At 45.3% G+C, this 16,258-nt stretch overlaps 1 protein-coding gene across 3 annotated transcripts in view; it reads left to right on the top strand.

The window, feature by feature from the left end:
• Nucleotides 1-414: 414 nt before the first annotated feature.
• Nucleotides 415-16,258, top strand: part of LOC115093971 (UAP56-interacting factor-like) — a 69,421-nt gene continuing 53,577 nt past the window's right edge. For all 3 annotated transcript variants that reach the window (XM_029606511.1, XM_029606510.1, XM_029606509.1), the window contains exon 1: nt 415-611. In XM_029606511.1, coding sequence (XP_029462371.1) covers nt 575-611 — 37 coding nt within the window. In that variant the 5' untranslated portion in view covers nt 415-574. The remainder of the gene's footprint in view (nt 612-16,258) is intronic.

Below are 16,258 nucleotides of genomic sequence, written 5' to 3'. Positions count from 1 at the left end.
AGAGGAAGGGAGAGGGAGGTGGATCTTAGAAGGGGGGAGGGTACACACATGCTTGCCAGCTCTGGGTGCTAAAATACCTGCTCCAGCTCTAAACTTGATCTGTGTTCTCCATATTTACTCGTGGTATGTAAAATTCATTTTCTTCAATATATTTTCATAGTTTTCACTTAATGCAAAATAACTAATCACAGCCAGCAATACTTTTTAGGAAAGTATCTGTTTTGGGCTCAAGCATTTCCTATTTTCTCCTTCTAGAAGTTCTTTCACTCCATATCAGAGAGAGATGCAGACATGTCCTGTCCATCTGGAGTAGTGGCTGGGACGGGAAGCAGTACCCTGGCACTATGCCTGGGGAGCTCACACAGCTGTCATTTTTCAATCCATGGGAACGTTGCAGACATGCGCCCTCAGGACCCCCCCCCTGAGACTGACATTGACAGCAGCAGGTCCGGTCGCTGCAGGTGCTGTTACAGGCGTGGGTTTTGCTCCCTCCCAGTTGCACCATTCCAAGACCAAACGCTCGAAGAAAAACAAAAAGAGTTAATAACTGGATTGTGACCAACTAACTGAGAGAATGGCTGTCAGTTCGGAATCGATGAACATGTCTCTGGGTGAGTTCATAATGCTATCATTGAAATGCTGTCATAAGTGTCATGTACTGGCAGTTCTCAGCTCTCTGCCACTCAGTATGTTTGAAAGTTAGATAGGGAGCTTTGGTCAAATACAGAAAAAAAAAAAATGTCCCCTTATTTTATTTCCTTTTTTCCTCCTAAGAAGGCACCTAGTGTTAAAGATGGTACTGGAGAAAAAAGCTTGCCCTTCAGGCAGAACTGGAACAGTAGGGGGGAACAGAAGACAGAGGCTAGAAGGGGTACACTTTCAGCGTCTCCTTGTCTGCCTAGTCTTATTCTGTTCTGTGCTTTGGGGCCTATCATGATGACAAGAATTCTCTCTCTGGCTGCCCCATATACTGACAAAGTCTGACCCAGCAGTCACACGTCCAGCGCAAAAGCCAGCTCCTGCAGGTCAGGATAGCCAGTCAGAAAGAGCATGGCAACAAAAAGGGAGAACCAGTACCAGGCCCAACTGGGCTGTCAAAACTGGCATCGTGATTGAGTGGGAGGATTTTTCCTTTGATGATGGACCCCAAAGGAGAAGCACCACTTTGTCCCTTATGAAGCCCTTGGTTCTGGTTCTGCCACCGAAAGAAACCCTTCTGCTGGCCTTCCTGACCTGATGATTAATTTTCAGCAAAGTTTTTTTAGTTCACCGTTCTAGAACTGTTGCAGTGAAATCTTTATAATTGCCTGGTAAATCTGCTTGGAAGGCAAGAGTGACACCTCTTTCTTCCCCCTCCCTCTCCCAATATGCGTAAAAATAAATATTATAAAGAAGACACAGCCCCTTATGTTTTATCCACTCGGCGTATGAAAAGGTTAAATAGCTCTCCACTAAGCTCATTAAAAGGAAGTGGTATTTTAAACACATGATGCTTTCTATATATAGCTGTGCTGTTGTTAGCAAGAGGACTAGTCATGTTCAGTCACTTTAGCAATTTAATTTAGTGGCATAAAATGAGAAGTTACATTTTTTGGCAACCAGGGAAAGCACAGGAATAGCTTTTTTCCAGACTTTCTAAGTAGGGGCCACAGCTGTGGACAGACGTAAAATGAAATATGGCATATAATGCTGCAGGCACTTTGTTAAAGGAATAAGGGTCAGATTTACTAGCTTTTCCCCCTCGATAGACAGAAGAGCCTTAGTAAATCATGACCTTAAGTGCTTAACAAGTCACATCAGCGGTGTGTCATGATTTTATTTTTTAGGATGGCGTTCTGAAAGGGGAGGGGGCTGGATGAGTCAGTGGATTGGTGAATGGATTCTGTCTCTTATCTAGATTTAAGTCCAGCAGAGCCAAATTGTTAATACTATACAGAACTGCTGAGTGACCCAGTTTCTTGTGTGCAGAATCTGGCTGTTCCACATTTTCAGCTTAAACGCATCATCTTTATAATCCTATTTCAATAGAAATGTGCACAGCCACTGTGAAAAAGCCAGGCCTATTCTGAGTCTTTTTTTCCTCACAGACTGACCATTTGCCAGCTTCAGAGCAATGCAAAATGAGTTGGTGACCTTAGTCCACTTTCCAGTGGTGCCCACATCACAAAGGACAAGATCACCCCAACCAGAACTACTGTGGATGGGCTTACATTTACATGGGCATGGAAACTAAATTACCTCCTCTCCTTTATGATGATCTTCCAAAATAGGGTACATATTGAGGAGCAAAGTGAGAAAATTTGCTCTGCCACTGCCTTTACTGGACCAGAGTTTTAGACAGAGGATTTAGTTTTCCAGAGCTCAACATCCAGTACCTTTCACGGATGCCAAATCCACTAGAAAACCCCTTAAAAAGTTCCATCCTGATCTAAAGGAGCCTACTTTCTGGGATGCACAGCTGCAGTCTGCACATTTGTATGGATCAAAATTAAAAGGAACAACTCTGTGGAGTCCTTCTGTTGCCCTGACATGTATGAAAATTTGGTATAGATAGGATAGAAAACACACACTGATATTTTGAAAGTAGGATAAAAATCCCCACCTGCTCACTAATAACTACCATGGAGGAATCTGCTGTTTTGGGGGATGGAGAAATGTGTTAGGTGTAAGTCCATTGAAGAAATCTGTTGTCACCATTCAACACTATTCACAGAATCACTACAAAAATACAGGTAATGTTTAGAATAGACTGAGATCATCATCAGTATTTTGAGTATTGTGTGGGAGCATTGTATCAATATAAACACAATGGTTTCGTTGACACTGTAATACTCCTTAAAGATTTAATCTTTGATCTCAGTGTCCAAAATTCCTGCTTTATCCAAAAACCTTTTTTTAAAATTCTTTTTACAAATTGCATATAAAAGTTCACTTAACGCTAGATGATAACAGCGGTCCAAACTTTTCACAGCCTTTATTCAATATTTTTTCAAGTGCAATGTCCAGGTTAGTAGCAGCATTAACTCAGCAAGCCCGACAATGTTTTGACTTCATCTTCAAGGGCTTATACAATGCTAAAATAAATTCAGTAAAGCTACAAAATATACGATTAGGTAAATAACCTTCCAGTTTAAAATAAGAATTTTAGTTATAAAATACATTAGGATTGAGTATCGCCATGAAAGCTTGCTTAAGCCTGTAATGCGGCTATCACCATAGCTGCAAAAGCACACCCTTCTATTATTTAAAAACATTACCCGTAGAGAGCACCAATCAGTTCACAAGGAGAAAGTGTCAGTCAATTTGGAGAAACCAAAGAGCCAATTACCAAACAATTGTCAAAAGTGGCTCAACCAATCAATTGATATCAAGGCAATCTTTCAAATTAGAGTATGCCACTCTTTTCATTCATACCATTGGGTTGGATAGAGTCCAAATGAAAAAATCCATTGATGCTGCTTAAAATTCAAAATAAACTATATATCTCCACCACATGCGGATGGGATTACGGAGTCAATAATACTCCAACATAGCGATTCAAAAGAATGGCCAGCAGTAATACTTTGTACCCAATATTCTCTGACCTCCCTTTAATTGCATATTCCCAGGGACCCAGTCTCAAAGATCAAATAGTAAAAGCTGCTTTAGCACCATTAATACTGATGTGACGAGGGGAACAGAAGGCCACTTTTTCTGCAGTTCCTGTGAGCTTTGTGAGATTACACTATTGGGAGCTTCGCCAATAGCAACCCGGGGTTCCCTCAGGTTGAGCCTTTGGTTAACTGGGCCCCTGGTCTTAGGTGGGCCTCACAGGGTCTCCTAGAGAGGAAGCACAGGGGAGTGCCCACCACAAGCAAGGGTGCACGGTCGATGTCCAAGCAAGAATGTCCAGAGGTCACAGGAGGCCAGAAGAGAGAGTCCGAGTGGATAGCGAGGATCAAGGCCAGAGTATCAGTCCTGAAAGGTCAGCCGAAGCAGGGGTCATTACCTGTAGTCAATCCAGGAGTAGTCAGGTCAGGCAGAGGTCAAGTTCCAGGTAGCGATCAGGAGTAGTCAGTGGACAGGCAGAGGTCGGATCCAGGCAGCAGTCTGACAAGGTCAGGGGCAAGCAAAGGTCAGTACCGTGAGATCAGTCTGAAGGGTACTACCAGGAGAGACGCTGGAACAGGAGACACAGGAGATGCTGGAACAAGAGACACAGGAGAAGCTGGAACAGGCAAACTAGAGAACACCAGAGGGTACGACTCGATTACCAAGGCACTGAGTTAGTGTCTGAGCCCTGCTTTTATACAGGGCTCAGGTGACGTCAGAATCGAGAGCCACCCGAGGTTTTTCCGCATTTGGCCCTTTAAGTTCATTCGAGTTCCGTGCGTGCTAGGGGGTGGGGCTGATGCTGAGGAGGACGCCGAGCCCCGGCGCGAGGAGCCCTGTGAGGTAGAAGGCCCTGATGGGCCTGGGGATGCTTGTGGATGCTGCGGTCAAGCAGAACAGTAATTGAGAGAGGATCTGGTAGATGGTCGCGCCAGGTGAGCAGGCCCGGTCACGGCCCTAGTTCGACCGGGAAGCGCAACAGTACCCACCTTCTAGGCCTTCCCTTACCAGTCTGGGCTTCTCAGGATGGGTCTGGTGGAATTCAGTGAGGAGATCCTTGTCGTAGATGTGGTGGGAGGGCTCCCAGGAGTTCTCCTCCGGCCTGAAGCCCTCCCACAACAGGAGGTATTCCCAATGGCCCCTCTGGCATTGGACATCCAACACTTCTTTTACTTGGAGGATGTCCTCAGGTTCAGCATCCAGTTGTGTAGGCTCAGGAGGCCTTTGAGAGGGCCAGTAGAGGACAAATGGCTTTAATAATGACACATGGAATGTGTTGTGTATTCCCATGGAAGTGGGAAGTTGTAGCTGGTAAGTAACAGCACCTATGCGTCGGGTGATCGAAATGGTCCGATGAATCTGGGAGCCAGACATTGAGAAGGGAGACATAGTCTGCTGTGTTTAGAGTTCAGCCAGACCTTCTGGCCGGGCCGGAAAAAGGGTGCTGTGTGATGATGAGCATCCGTGAAGTGTTTGGCTCTTTTGGCAGCCTAGCTCAGTTTTTCCTTGACCTGGATCCAGAGACGGTGGATTGTCTGTGCCATAGACTTAGCTGCAGGTGAGGGTATGGAAATCAGCACTGGTAGAGGCAGGCGTGACTGGCAACCGAATACTATGGAGAAGGGAGAGACATCAGTGGCAGAGGCGATGTGGGGATTGATTTGTTTCCTAACAGGAAATTCGGTATATAAAAATTCTAAATAAATAAATAAAATAAATATTGTGGGTTAACTCGGCCCACGGCAAGAGGTTGGACCAGTTTTCCTGTTGATCACTGACGTAGGATCTTAGGAACTTCTTCAGGGAACGGTTTGTCCTCTCGGCCTGGCCGTTTGCTTGAGGGTAGTAGGCCAAGGTCAGATTCAGGGAAATATCAAACTTTTTACACAGGGATTTCCAGTACTTGGCAGCAAATTGTGGCTCATGATCAGAAACGATCTCTTTGGGTAATCCATGTAGGTGGAATACATTGTTCAAAAAGAGTTTTGCCAATTCAGGAGCGGAAGGAAGACTCTGGAGTGGAACAAAGTGGGCCATTTTTTAAAATCAGTCGATAATAACCCAAATGACTGTGTTGCCCTTTGATGGAGTAGATCAATGATGAAGTCAGTAGAGATGCTTGACCAGGGTTTGGTGGGAGCCAGAAGGGATTGGAGGAGTCCCCAAGGATGGCCAGTCGGAGGTTTTTGCTGTGCACAGATGGGGCAGGAGTCCACATAACTACAGGAGTCTTTAACCATGCTAGGCCACCAGTAATGTCTTCTTAACATCTCAAGGATCCGAGCCCGGCCTGGATGGCTGGCCAACTTCGAGTGATGGGTCCAGCGGAGGACGCGCTCTTGGAGACGGCATGGGACCACCGTCTTCCCAGCTGGCACCGTGTTGGTAACTGCAAGGGTTATGCAAGCTGGGACGATGATGTGTCTAGGAGTTTTGAGCATATCCTCGGGCTTGAGAGAGAGAGAGAGCATCCGCTCGGGTGTTCTTTGCAGCTGGACTACAGCGGAGTTCGAAGTTAAAATGTTCAAAGAACAGTGCCCAGTGGGCCTGTCTGGGGTTCAAAAGCTGGGTTTCCTTTAAGTGCTCGAGGTTCTTGTGGTCTATAAAGATCGTGAACTTATGCTGTGTGCCTTCTAACCAGGGGCGCCATTCCTGAAGGGCCAATTTACAGCTAAGAGTTCAGGGTCCCCAATCATATAGTTCTGCTCTGCTGGAGAAAATTTGTGTGAGTAAAAGGAGCAGGGTACTAAGACCGCCTTGGAGGAATATTGGCTCAGGACCGCCCCAGCCCCAATGGTGGAGGCGTTTACTTCGACGATGAAGGGGCGGTTAGGGTCTGGGTGACGTAGACAGGGTCTGGTGCAGAAGGCCTCTTTCAAGGTGTGGAAAGTAGATTGAGCCTTGGGGCTCCAAACTTAAGGTTGCTACCTTTCCTAGTCATGGCTGTGAGTGGTGCAGCTAGCATGGAGTAGTTAGTGATGAAATTCCTGTAATAATTTGTGAATGTGAGGAATCTTTGTAAGGCGCAGAGACCTATAGGCTGAGGCCAATCTCAAACTCCTTGAAGTTTCTCAGGATCCATGGTAAAACCACGATTGGAGATAATATAGCCCAGAAATGGAAGACAAGTCTGTTCGAAGATACAGTTCTCTAATTTTGCATAGAGACGATTGTCTCTGAGGCGTTGGAAGACTGTTTGAACATGGTGAGTGGTGGGACTTCAGGTCTTTTGAAAAGATCAGTATATCGTCTAGATATACCACGACAAATGAGTATAGTAGGTCCCGGAAGATCTCATTCATCAAACGCTGAAAGACCGCAGGGGCATTACAAAGTCTGAAAGTCATTACTACATACTTGTAGTGGCCATCCCTTGTATTGAAAGCGGTCTTCCAGATATCCTCTGGCTGGATCCATACCAGATTTTATGCGCCTCGGAGCTCTAACTTTGTAAAGATCTGGGCTCCTTGTAGGCGATCAAATAGTTAGCTAATGAGTGGCAGAGGGTAACAATCCTTGCGAGTCACGGCGTTTAGCCCACAGTAGTCAATACAAGGACGTAAACTGCCATCTTTCTTCTTTATGAAGAAGAATTCGGCTCCTGCCGGAGAATCGGAGGGTCTTATGAATCCTTTTTCCAGATTCTCTTTAATGTACTTTTTCCAGATTCTCTTTAATGTTCTCTTTAATGTTCTCAGACATTGCTTGGGTTTCCGGTAGCGAGAGATAGCAAGTTCTGCCCTTGGGAGGTGTGGTACCCGGTAGGAGCTCAATGGGACAATTGAATTCTAGGAGTGGAGGCAGGATGTCAGCATTTTGTTTAGAAAACACATCCTTGAAGTCAGAATACGGAGCAGGAAACACGGTAAGAGTTGTAGAGTTCAGAACGGTAACTGCTGGAGATACCTGTCACAGACAGTGGTTCTGGCACTGGGGTCCCCACTGAATTAACTGCAGGGATTGCCAGTCAAAGTGGGGTCCGTGTACTTGAAGCCAAGGGAGTCCTAGGATTACTGGATGTGTGGAAGCGTACAATGATATTTCCTCTTCATGGAGGGTTCCCACGGTAAGGCGGAAGGCCACTGTGCGATGAGTAATACGTCCAGGGAGGTGCTCTCCCTAGTTTGATGCAATGCGGAGAGGTACTTCTAGGGGTTGAAGCGGGATCTAGAGTAGTGTGATGATATCATCCAGAATGAAATTGCCACTCGCCCCAGTGTCCACGAGTGCGGTAGTGGCAAAGGAGCGTGACTCCCTAAAGAGGGTCTCAGGGAGTAATAATTGGGGGCCAGTAACATTAGCACTCAAGCTCGGGACCCCCACTGAGCTCAGGCTTTGCAGTTTCCTGGACGTACAGGGCAGGACTGCAGGAGGAGTCCTGAAACCACCACAATAAAGGCAAAGGCCTTGTTTCTTACGTCGGAGACGTTCTTCCGGAGACAGGCATCCGCGATTAATTTGCATCGATTCCTCTGGAGATAGAGGAGGTGCCAGTAAGGCCTTTAACTGGGAGCTCGCAGCATGAGCTGGGCATGAGGCAGAAGGCCGGAGGACTTTTACTTCCTGGTGTCGCTGTCATAGGCGATGGTCAATCTTGCCAACTAGGGAAATCAGGTCTTTGAGAAATGTGGGAATCTCTAGAACAGCCAGCTCGTCCATAAGAACCTGAGGCAGGCCCTCTAGGTAGATTGCCCATAGGCAGTCCTCTTGCCATCTCAGTTCTGTGGCTAATGTTCTAAATTCCACTGTGAATTTGGTGAGCGAATGTGAGCCTTGACAGAGTTGGAGAAGATGATGACCCGCAACCGCCTGTCGGCCGGGATCTTTGAAGGTCTGCTTGAACACAGAGATGAAGTGGGAGAGGTGATGGAGGATGTCATCAGAACGCTCCAAAAGTGGGGAAGCCCATGCCAGGGCTTTCCTCTGAAGGCGTGAGAGGATGAAGGTGATCTTGATGGTTTCACTTGGAAACAGCGCAGGCTGTAGTGCAAATTGCATAAAACATTGGTTGAGAAAGCCTCGGCAGAGGCGCGGATCCCCATTGAAATGGGGTGGAGCAGGAAGGGCCAATGATGCCTGCGGGGGCAGGGTTTGAGTAAAGCCCCCTGAGTTGGCCTTAACAGAATCCTCTAGTTGAGACCGTAGTCTCTCCACGAATGAAGCCAATGCTTCCATGGCTCGCTGTTGTTCTCGGACATGAGCAGCTAGGCCAGGGATGGCCTAAAAGGCAGGAGACTCCGCCGAGTCCATGGCCTTGGCAACCTATTGCGCTGGAGGTGGACCCTTGGCCTGGTGCAGGATTGGTACGGCCCTCCGGTCAGACCCAGAGAGCATCTGCCATCTGGAGGTGGAGCACAGGAGGAAGCAGAGGCTAGCTGGAGCTTCGCCAATAGCAACCCGGGGTTCCCTCAGGTTGAGCCCTTGGTTACCTGGGCTGCCTGGTCTTAGGTGGGCCTCACAGGGTCTCCTAGAGAGGAAGCGCAGAGGAGTGCCCACCACGAACAAGGGTGCGCGGTCGATGTCCAAGCAACATAGAAAAGCGCTAAATAAATAAATAAATAAATAAGAATGTCCAGAGGTCACAGGAGGCCAGAAGAGAGAGTCTGAGTGAATAGTGAGGATCAAGGCCAGAGTATCAGTCCAGAAAGGTCAGCCGAAGCAATCCAGGAGTCAAGGCCAGAGTATCAGTCCAGAAAGGTCAGTCTGTAGTCAATCCGGGAGTAGTCAGGTCAAGCAGAGGTCAAATTCCAGGCAGCGATCAGGAGTAGTCAGTGAACAAGCAGAGGTCAGTTCCAGGCAGCGATCAGGAGAAGTCAGTGAACAGGCAGAGGTCAGATCCAGGGAGCAGTCAGACGAGGTGGGGCAAGCAAAGGTCAGTACCATGAGATCAATCCGAAAGGTACTATCAGGAGAGATACTGGAACAGGAGACACAGGAGATGCTGGAACAGATGAAGCTGGAACAGAAGACACTGGAACTGGCAAACTAGAGAACACCGGAGTGAACGACCCGATTGCCAAGGCAGTGAGCTAGTGTCTGAGCCCTGCCTTTATATAGGGCTTAGGTGACGTCAGAATCAGGCGCTGCCTGAGGGTTTCCCCAAACGTGGCCCTTTAAGTTTGCTCGATTTCCGTGCATGCTAGGGGGTGGGGCAGACACCGAGGAGGACACCGAGCCCCAGCACGAGGAGTGCTGCAAGGTAGAAGGCCTGGGATTGAGAGAGGAGCTGGTAGACGGTCGCGCCAGGTGAGCAGGTCCGGGTGCGGCCCTAGCACGGGAGGGAAGCTCAACACTCTTACTAGGAACAAAGAAATTTGACCACATCACCCCTCACTGATAGCACTGCTCTGGCTTCCTGTAACATCCAGAATACACTATAAATTATTAACTTTAATGTTCAATATTATCAACAATATTAACCCATGATTAATAGGAGTGACACTTCAACCGTACACATCGCAAGGGAGCCCTAAGATCACAAAACATAGGACTTCTAAAATTGCCTTCAACACAGAACATATACCTAACACAAATAAGAGACTGAATGTTCTCCATAGTGGGATCCAAGTTGTGGAACTCCCTCTCGGAGTCACTGCGTCAGATAACAGAAAGCAAGAGATTCAGCATGAACTGAAAACATGGCTCTTTAAAAATGCATACGACTTAACAAAAAATACCTATACAACTCCACTGTGAATACCAGAGATATTGTCAATGAAGCAAGAAATAAGAACTGAATGATGTAATGTGTACCTCTAGGAGAATTAGAATTTGAAGCTGCTGGTGTGCTGAACTTGAAATGTAGGAATACGAATTTGGATATGTATTTGCTGTTGTGCTGACGCAGAATATGAACGTTGTCCCAGAATGTGAATGTTGATCATGAATATGCACACAGATTTTGTAAACCGTTGTGATCTCCTTTTGGAACCACAGGATATAAAATGCCTAAATAAATAAATGAAAAACCTTAAATTTAGTGATATTATCAACAAGCCAGTGGGTAACAAGTCAGAGTAGTCTCAAGTCAATCCATATTTCATAAATTGTGTTGCTATGATTTTTTTTAAGAGCCCTCAGAGCTTATTTTCTAACTGTGAATTTTGATTTATATTTATTATTGCTTTGGTATGACAAATTTGTAATTAATATTATTTATATTGTGTACTCCGCATTAATCATGCCATGGGTCTTATGTAAGTAGGCAATTTTAGAAAAAATAGTTGATGGTGATTTTATTTTTTGGGTGGGGGTTTAATTCAGTTTATAATTAAACAAATTAACCTCCCCTCCTTTATTCTAATTGTTTAATTTGAGTTTTTGAAAACTCCTCCCATTTAATAGTTTTTACCATTGGAAGTCAAAATAAATTGAGCTGCTGGTATTCTAGTTCTTATTAGACTTGCCTATAGATACCATAATGATAAATCATATGACAAACTACTGGAGAATGGACTGGGAACTACATTTTTTAAAGCAAAGGATGAGATCAGGATGTAAATTCAATGGGCCTTCTCTGGAGCTCAGTTCCAATAAATATTTTCATACCTTATGTCAACATTTTACTGGTCATACTGTTTTAAGGAAGTGTATCACTAGGTGCCCTGTATCAGCAACAGATGCTGACCTTCCAGCACATGGGGCATGAAGCGCATTTCCAAAGCAGGTAGACCAGCTTATCTTTGTGCCTCTTTAAGTTGACTGTCAGCTGCTTTCCATCCTGCATGCTAGGGATGTGCAGCAGGGACGGATTCGTCCCATTCGGTATTCGTATTCGTCAGGACCCAAATCCGTTGCATCCATTCTCGGGGTACCCCAATCTGTTCATTAGTTACATATGCATTCGTTTCTAGGGATGTGAATCGTTTTACGACGATTAAAATTATCGTCCGATAATTTTAATATCGTCTTAAACCGTTATGAAACACAATACAATAGAGATTCTAACGATTTATCGTTATAAATCGTTAGAATCGTGAGCCGGCACACTAAAACCCGCTAAAACCCACCCCCGACCCTTTAAATTAAATCCCCCACCCTCCCGAACCCCCCCCCAAATAACTTAAATTACCTGGTGGTCCAGCGGCGGTCCGGAACAGCAGCGGTCCGGAACGGGCTCCTGCTATTGAATCTTGTTGTCTTCAGCCGGCGCCATTTTCCAAAATGGCGCCGAAAAATGGCGGCGGCCATAGACCAACAGGATTCGACGGCAGGAGGTCCTTCCGGACCCCCGCTGGACTTTTGGCAAGTCTTGTGGGGGTCAGGAGGCCCCCCCCAAGCTGGCCAAAAGTTCCTGGAGGTCCAGCGGGGGTCAGGGAGCGATTTCCCTGCCGCGAATCGTTTTCCGTACGGAAAATGGCGCCGGCAGGAGATCGACTGCAGGAGGTCGTTCAGCGAGGCGCCGGAACCCTCGCTGAACGACCTCCTGCAGTCGATCTCCTGCCGGCGCCATTTTCCATACGGAAAACGATTCGCGGCGGGAAATCGCTCCCTGACCCCCGCTGGACCTCCAGGAACTTTTGGCCAGCTTGGGGGGGCCTCCTGACCCCCACAAGTCTTGCCAAAAGTCCAGCGGGGGTCCGGAAGGACCTCCTGCCGTCGAATCCTGTTGGTCTATGGCCGCCGCCATTTTTCGGCGCCATTTTGGAAAATGGCGCCGGCTGAAGACAACAAGATTCAATAGCAGGAGCCCGTTCCGGACCGCTGCCGTTCCGGACCGCCGCTGGACCACCAGGTAATTTAAGTTATTTGGGGGGGGGGGGTTCGGGAGGGTGGGGGATTTAATTTAAAGGGTCGGGGGTGGGTTTTAGCGGGTTTTAACGATTTTAGCGGGTTTTAACGATTTTAACGATTTATCACGATATTTTACCCCCCCAAACGGCAACAATACGATTCCCTCCCCCTCCCAGCCGAAATCGATCGTTAAGACGATCGAGGACACGATTCACATCTCTATTCGTTTCCCCCAAAAAAACCCATCCCAACCCTTGAAATTTAATTTACTATAACCCCCCACCCTCCTGACCTCCCCAAGACTTTCCAAAAGTCCCTGGTGGTCCAGCGGGGCTCCTGGAACGATCTCCTGCACTCGGGCAATAGCCTTTGCCCTTACTATGTCACAGGGACTACCGGTGCCATTGGTCGGCCCCTGTCACATGGTAAGAGCACAAAAGCAAAAGAGAACACATCACTCAAACACTTGCCGATTTACACTGGCTGCCGATAGAACAAAGAGTGCAATATAAAACACTTTGTACAATTCACAAACTGATCAATGAAGAAAAAGCAGACTGGCTAAACACAACACTACGCTTACATGTCCCACAAAGAAATCTTAGATCAGCCAATAGAGCTCTAACCATTCCCTCAATCAGGACAGCAAAACTAACCCAAGTTAGAGAGCGAGCCCTTTCCCTAGCCGGACCAGCATTATGGAACTCATTGCCACTCGAAACAAGATTACAAAGTGATTTAAAACTCTTTAAAAAAAAATTTAAAAACATGGCTTTTCAAAAAAGCATTTTACAATGAGAATGGGGAACATGAAGTTTAAATGGATAAGCGAATTAACATCTACAGATAGCTAAGTCACCTAGTAGTGTAATTATATATATTTTATTATTTTAATTCATCATCATTAATATAGAATAATTTAAGAGATATGCAGTATAAAGTTCAATTCTTGTATGGTTTTCCTATTAATCATATAAAAGGACAGGATCCAGATACACATCATATACCTTATATTATGAAAAATTGTTACCGATAAATGTTTTGGCACTTTGGTAGTAAGAATTTAACCAAATGGAAATTTACATGCTCCCTGTAAACCATTGTGATGGTGTACTACTAAACGACGGTATAGAAAAGATGTTAAATAAATAAATAAATAAATAAACAAACAAGATGGCGCTGGCCGTCCATTGCTCCTACCATCTGACAGGGGCCGACTAATGGCACTGGTAGCCCTGTGACATAGTAAGGGCAAAGGCCCTCGGCGCCATTTTGAATACCAGCAGCCGACAGCCCGAGTCCAGGAGATCGTTCCAGGACCCCCGCTGGACCACCAGGGACTTTTGGAAAGTCTTGGGGGGTCAGGAGGGTGGGGGGTTAAGTTAAGTTATTAAGTTTGTCATTAAGCAATCAAGTTACTAAGTTATTTTGTAAAAGTAAGAAGCCTATGTCTTATTTGACCTAACAGTTTCCTGTAAACCGATGTGATATCTTGATCGAATATCAGTATATAAAGTATTATTTAGACCCTATGATTCCTCTTTCTTTTTAGTACTGTGTTATTACCGTTTTATTGTTTTTATGATTTTATTATCTTAGACTAATTTAACAGCTATATCTTAATTATATCCACTTTGTAATTTTAGCTGTTATATTCTTTTATTGCTATTGTATTTCTCCTGTTTTAATTTTGTACACCGTTGTGATGATTTTTACTGATGTCACGGTTTAAAAAACCTAAATAAATTATAAAAATAAACCATAAATAAATAATACTCATGCATGTGCGTCCATGTGGGCGCAGTTCCTGGCATGCGCACATGGATGTACTGATTTTTTAATATGAGTGCGTCGGCACATGCATATTATAAAATATGGGTCTCAAGCGCACTGGATTTTCATGTCCATGCACGCATGTGCGGGTGCATGGCCAGCTCCATGCGTGGGGGGGGGAAATTTAGAAAAATACATGCAGCGATGCAATCAGGCCTCCCCTCTCCTCCTCCCCCTCTAAACCTACCCTAACTCTATCCCCAAATTTTTTATTTTGATACTTGCTGCTTCTCCAGAGCAGAAGTAATCTCTGGTTGCCCGGCCACCCGCATAACTCCCGATTTTTACATGCATGCGCTTTTTAAAATCAGACCATTAGTTAAACAGATAGTTAGCTGGTTAGAACTTAGCCGGCTAATTTACCATGGCACGGCTAAGTCCGAATATCAGCAGTCACCTAAGTTTTACGGCTAACTCGCTCTTCCCTGATCCGCCCACTGCCTGCCCACATATTATGTGGCTAACGTTTTAGCTGTATGAGGGACTTATATGGGTAAGCAGTGGCTGCTAAACGTGGGCGCATAATCAGCAGCCACTACTTAGCCATATATGTCCTGCTTATCCGGCTAAATAGCACTGAACGTGCTTTGAATATTGACCCCATTGCTGCTTTGCAGGAGGAATGATAGAAATAAGTAGGGTTATGTGATGTAATCCGAGCGCAAGAAGGAGGCTTCGTAGAAGGCAAAAATAGCTGAACAGGAAGCACAGTAATTAAGTTAACGTCCAGATATTCAGTATTATAATCAGAGCATGAATAAACATAAGAACATAAGAAAATGCCATACTGGGTCAGACCAAGGGTCCATCAAGCCCAGCATCCTGTTTCCAACAGTGGCCAATCCAGGCCATAAGAACCTGGCAAGTACCCAAAAACTAAGTCTATTCCATGTAACCATTGCTAATGGCAGTGGCTATTCTCTAAGTGAACTTAATAGCAGGTAATGGACTTCTCCTCCAAGAACTTTAATATCCAATCCTTTTTTAAACACAGCTACACTAACTGCACGAACCACATTCTCTGGCAACAAATTCCAGAGTTTAATTGTGCGTTGAGTAAAAAAGAACTTTCTCCGATTAGTTTTAAATGTGCCCCATGCTAACTTCATGGAGTGCCCCCTAGTCTTTCTACTATCCGAAAGAGTAAATAACCGATTCACATCTACCCGTTCTAGACCTCTCATGATTTTAAACACCTCTATCATATCCCCCCTCAGTCGTCTCTTCTCCAAGCTGAAAAGTCCTAACCTCTTTAGTCTTTCCTCATAGGGGAGTTGTTCCATTCCCTTTATCATTTTGGTAGCCCTTCTCTGTACCTTCTCCATCGCAATTATATCTTTTTTGAGATGCGGCGACCAGAATTGTACACAGTATTCAAGGTGCGGTCTCACCATGGAGCGATACAGAGGCATTATGACATTTTCCGTTTTATTCATCATTCCTTTTCTAATAATTCCCAACATTCTGTTTGCTTTTTTGACTGCCGCAGCACACTGCACCGACGATTTCAATGTGTTATCCTTTTCTAATAATTCCCAACATTCTGTTTGCTTTTTTGACTGCCGCAGCACACTGCACTGACGATTTCAATGTGTTATCCACTATGACACCTAGATCTCTTTCTTGGGTTGTAAGACTGGCCTGAAGGTTGCCGAGTGCATGATGTTTGCTGTGTGTTGTCATATGAGTGAGGAGACATGACACTGTGCAATGAGCCAAGAAATCAGAGTGAACGCAAACTTGCATTTGGCCTCAGGCTCCTGAAGACTCCAGTGTCTGTAAGCATGAAAAAAAAAATGACCATGCCATGTGCACATAGCCCCAGCTGAGTCATCAAAGAAAAACTTCTAATATAAGCCCTCCATCCTAGATGAAAAATTTTGAAGTGCTATATGTTGTGAATGTAAAGGAAGAAGTCAAGATTCAAGAAAGCTACCCATTGCCAGCCATGATGATTAAAAGCAGTAGTCTAAAACTCTACATTACATTTTAGCGATTATATTTGTTTTCTAAGTATATTAAGATTCAAAACTATATTTTGAAAGTTTTTGGGTTTTTTTTAGTTTAATGTACTCTTGATTTGTAGATTACGCCTCCCTCT

This window comes from Rhinatrema bivittatum, chromosome 6, assembly GCF_901001135.1.
Source record: "Rhinatrema bivittatum chromosome 6, aRhiBiv1.1, whole genome shotgun sequence".
Lineage (NCBI taxonomy): Eukaryota > Metazoa > Chordata > Amphibia > Gymnophiona > Rhinatrematidae > Rhinatrema > Rhinatrema bivittatum.
The sequence above is the reverse complement of the archived record's forward strand: the minus strand, read 5'-3'. Positions and strand labels throughout refer to the sequence as shown.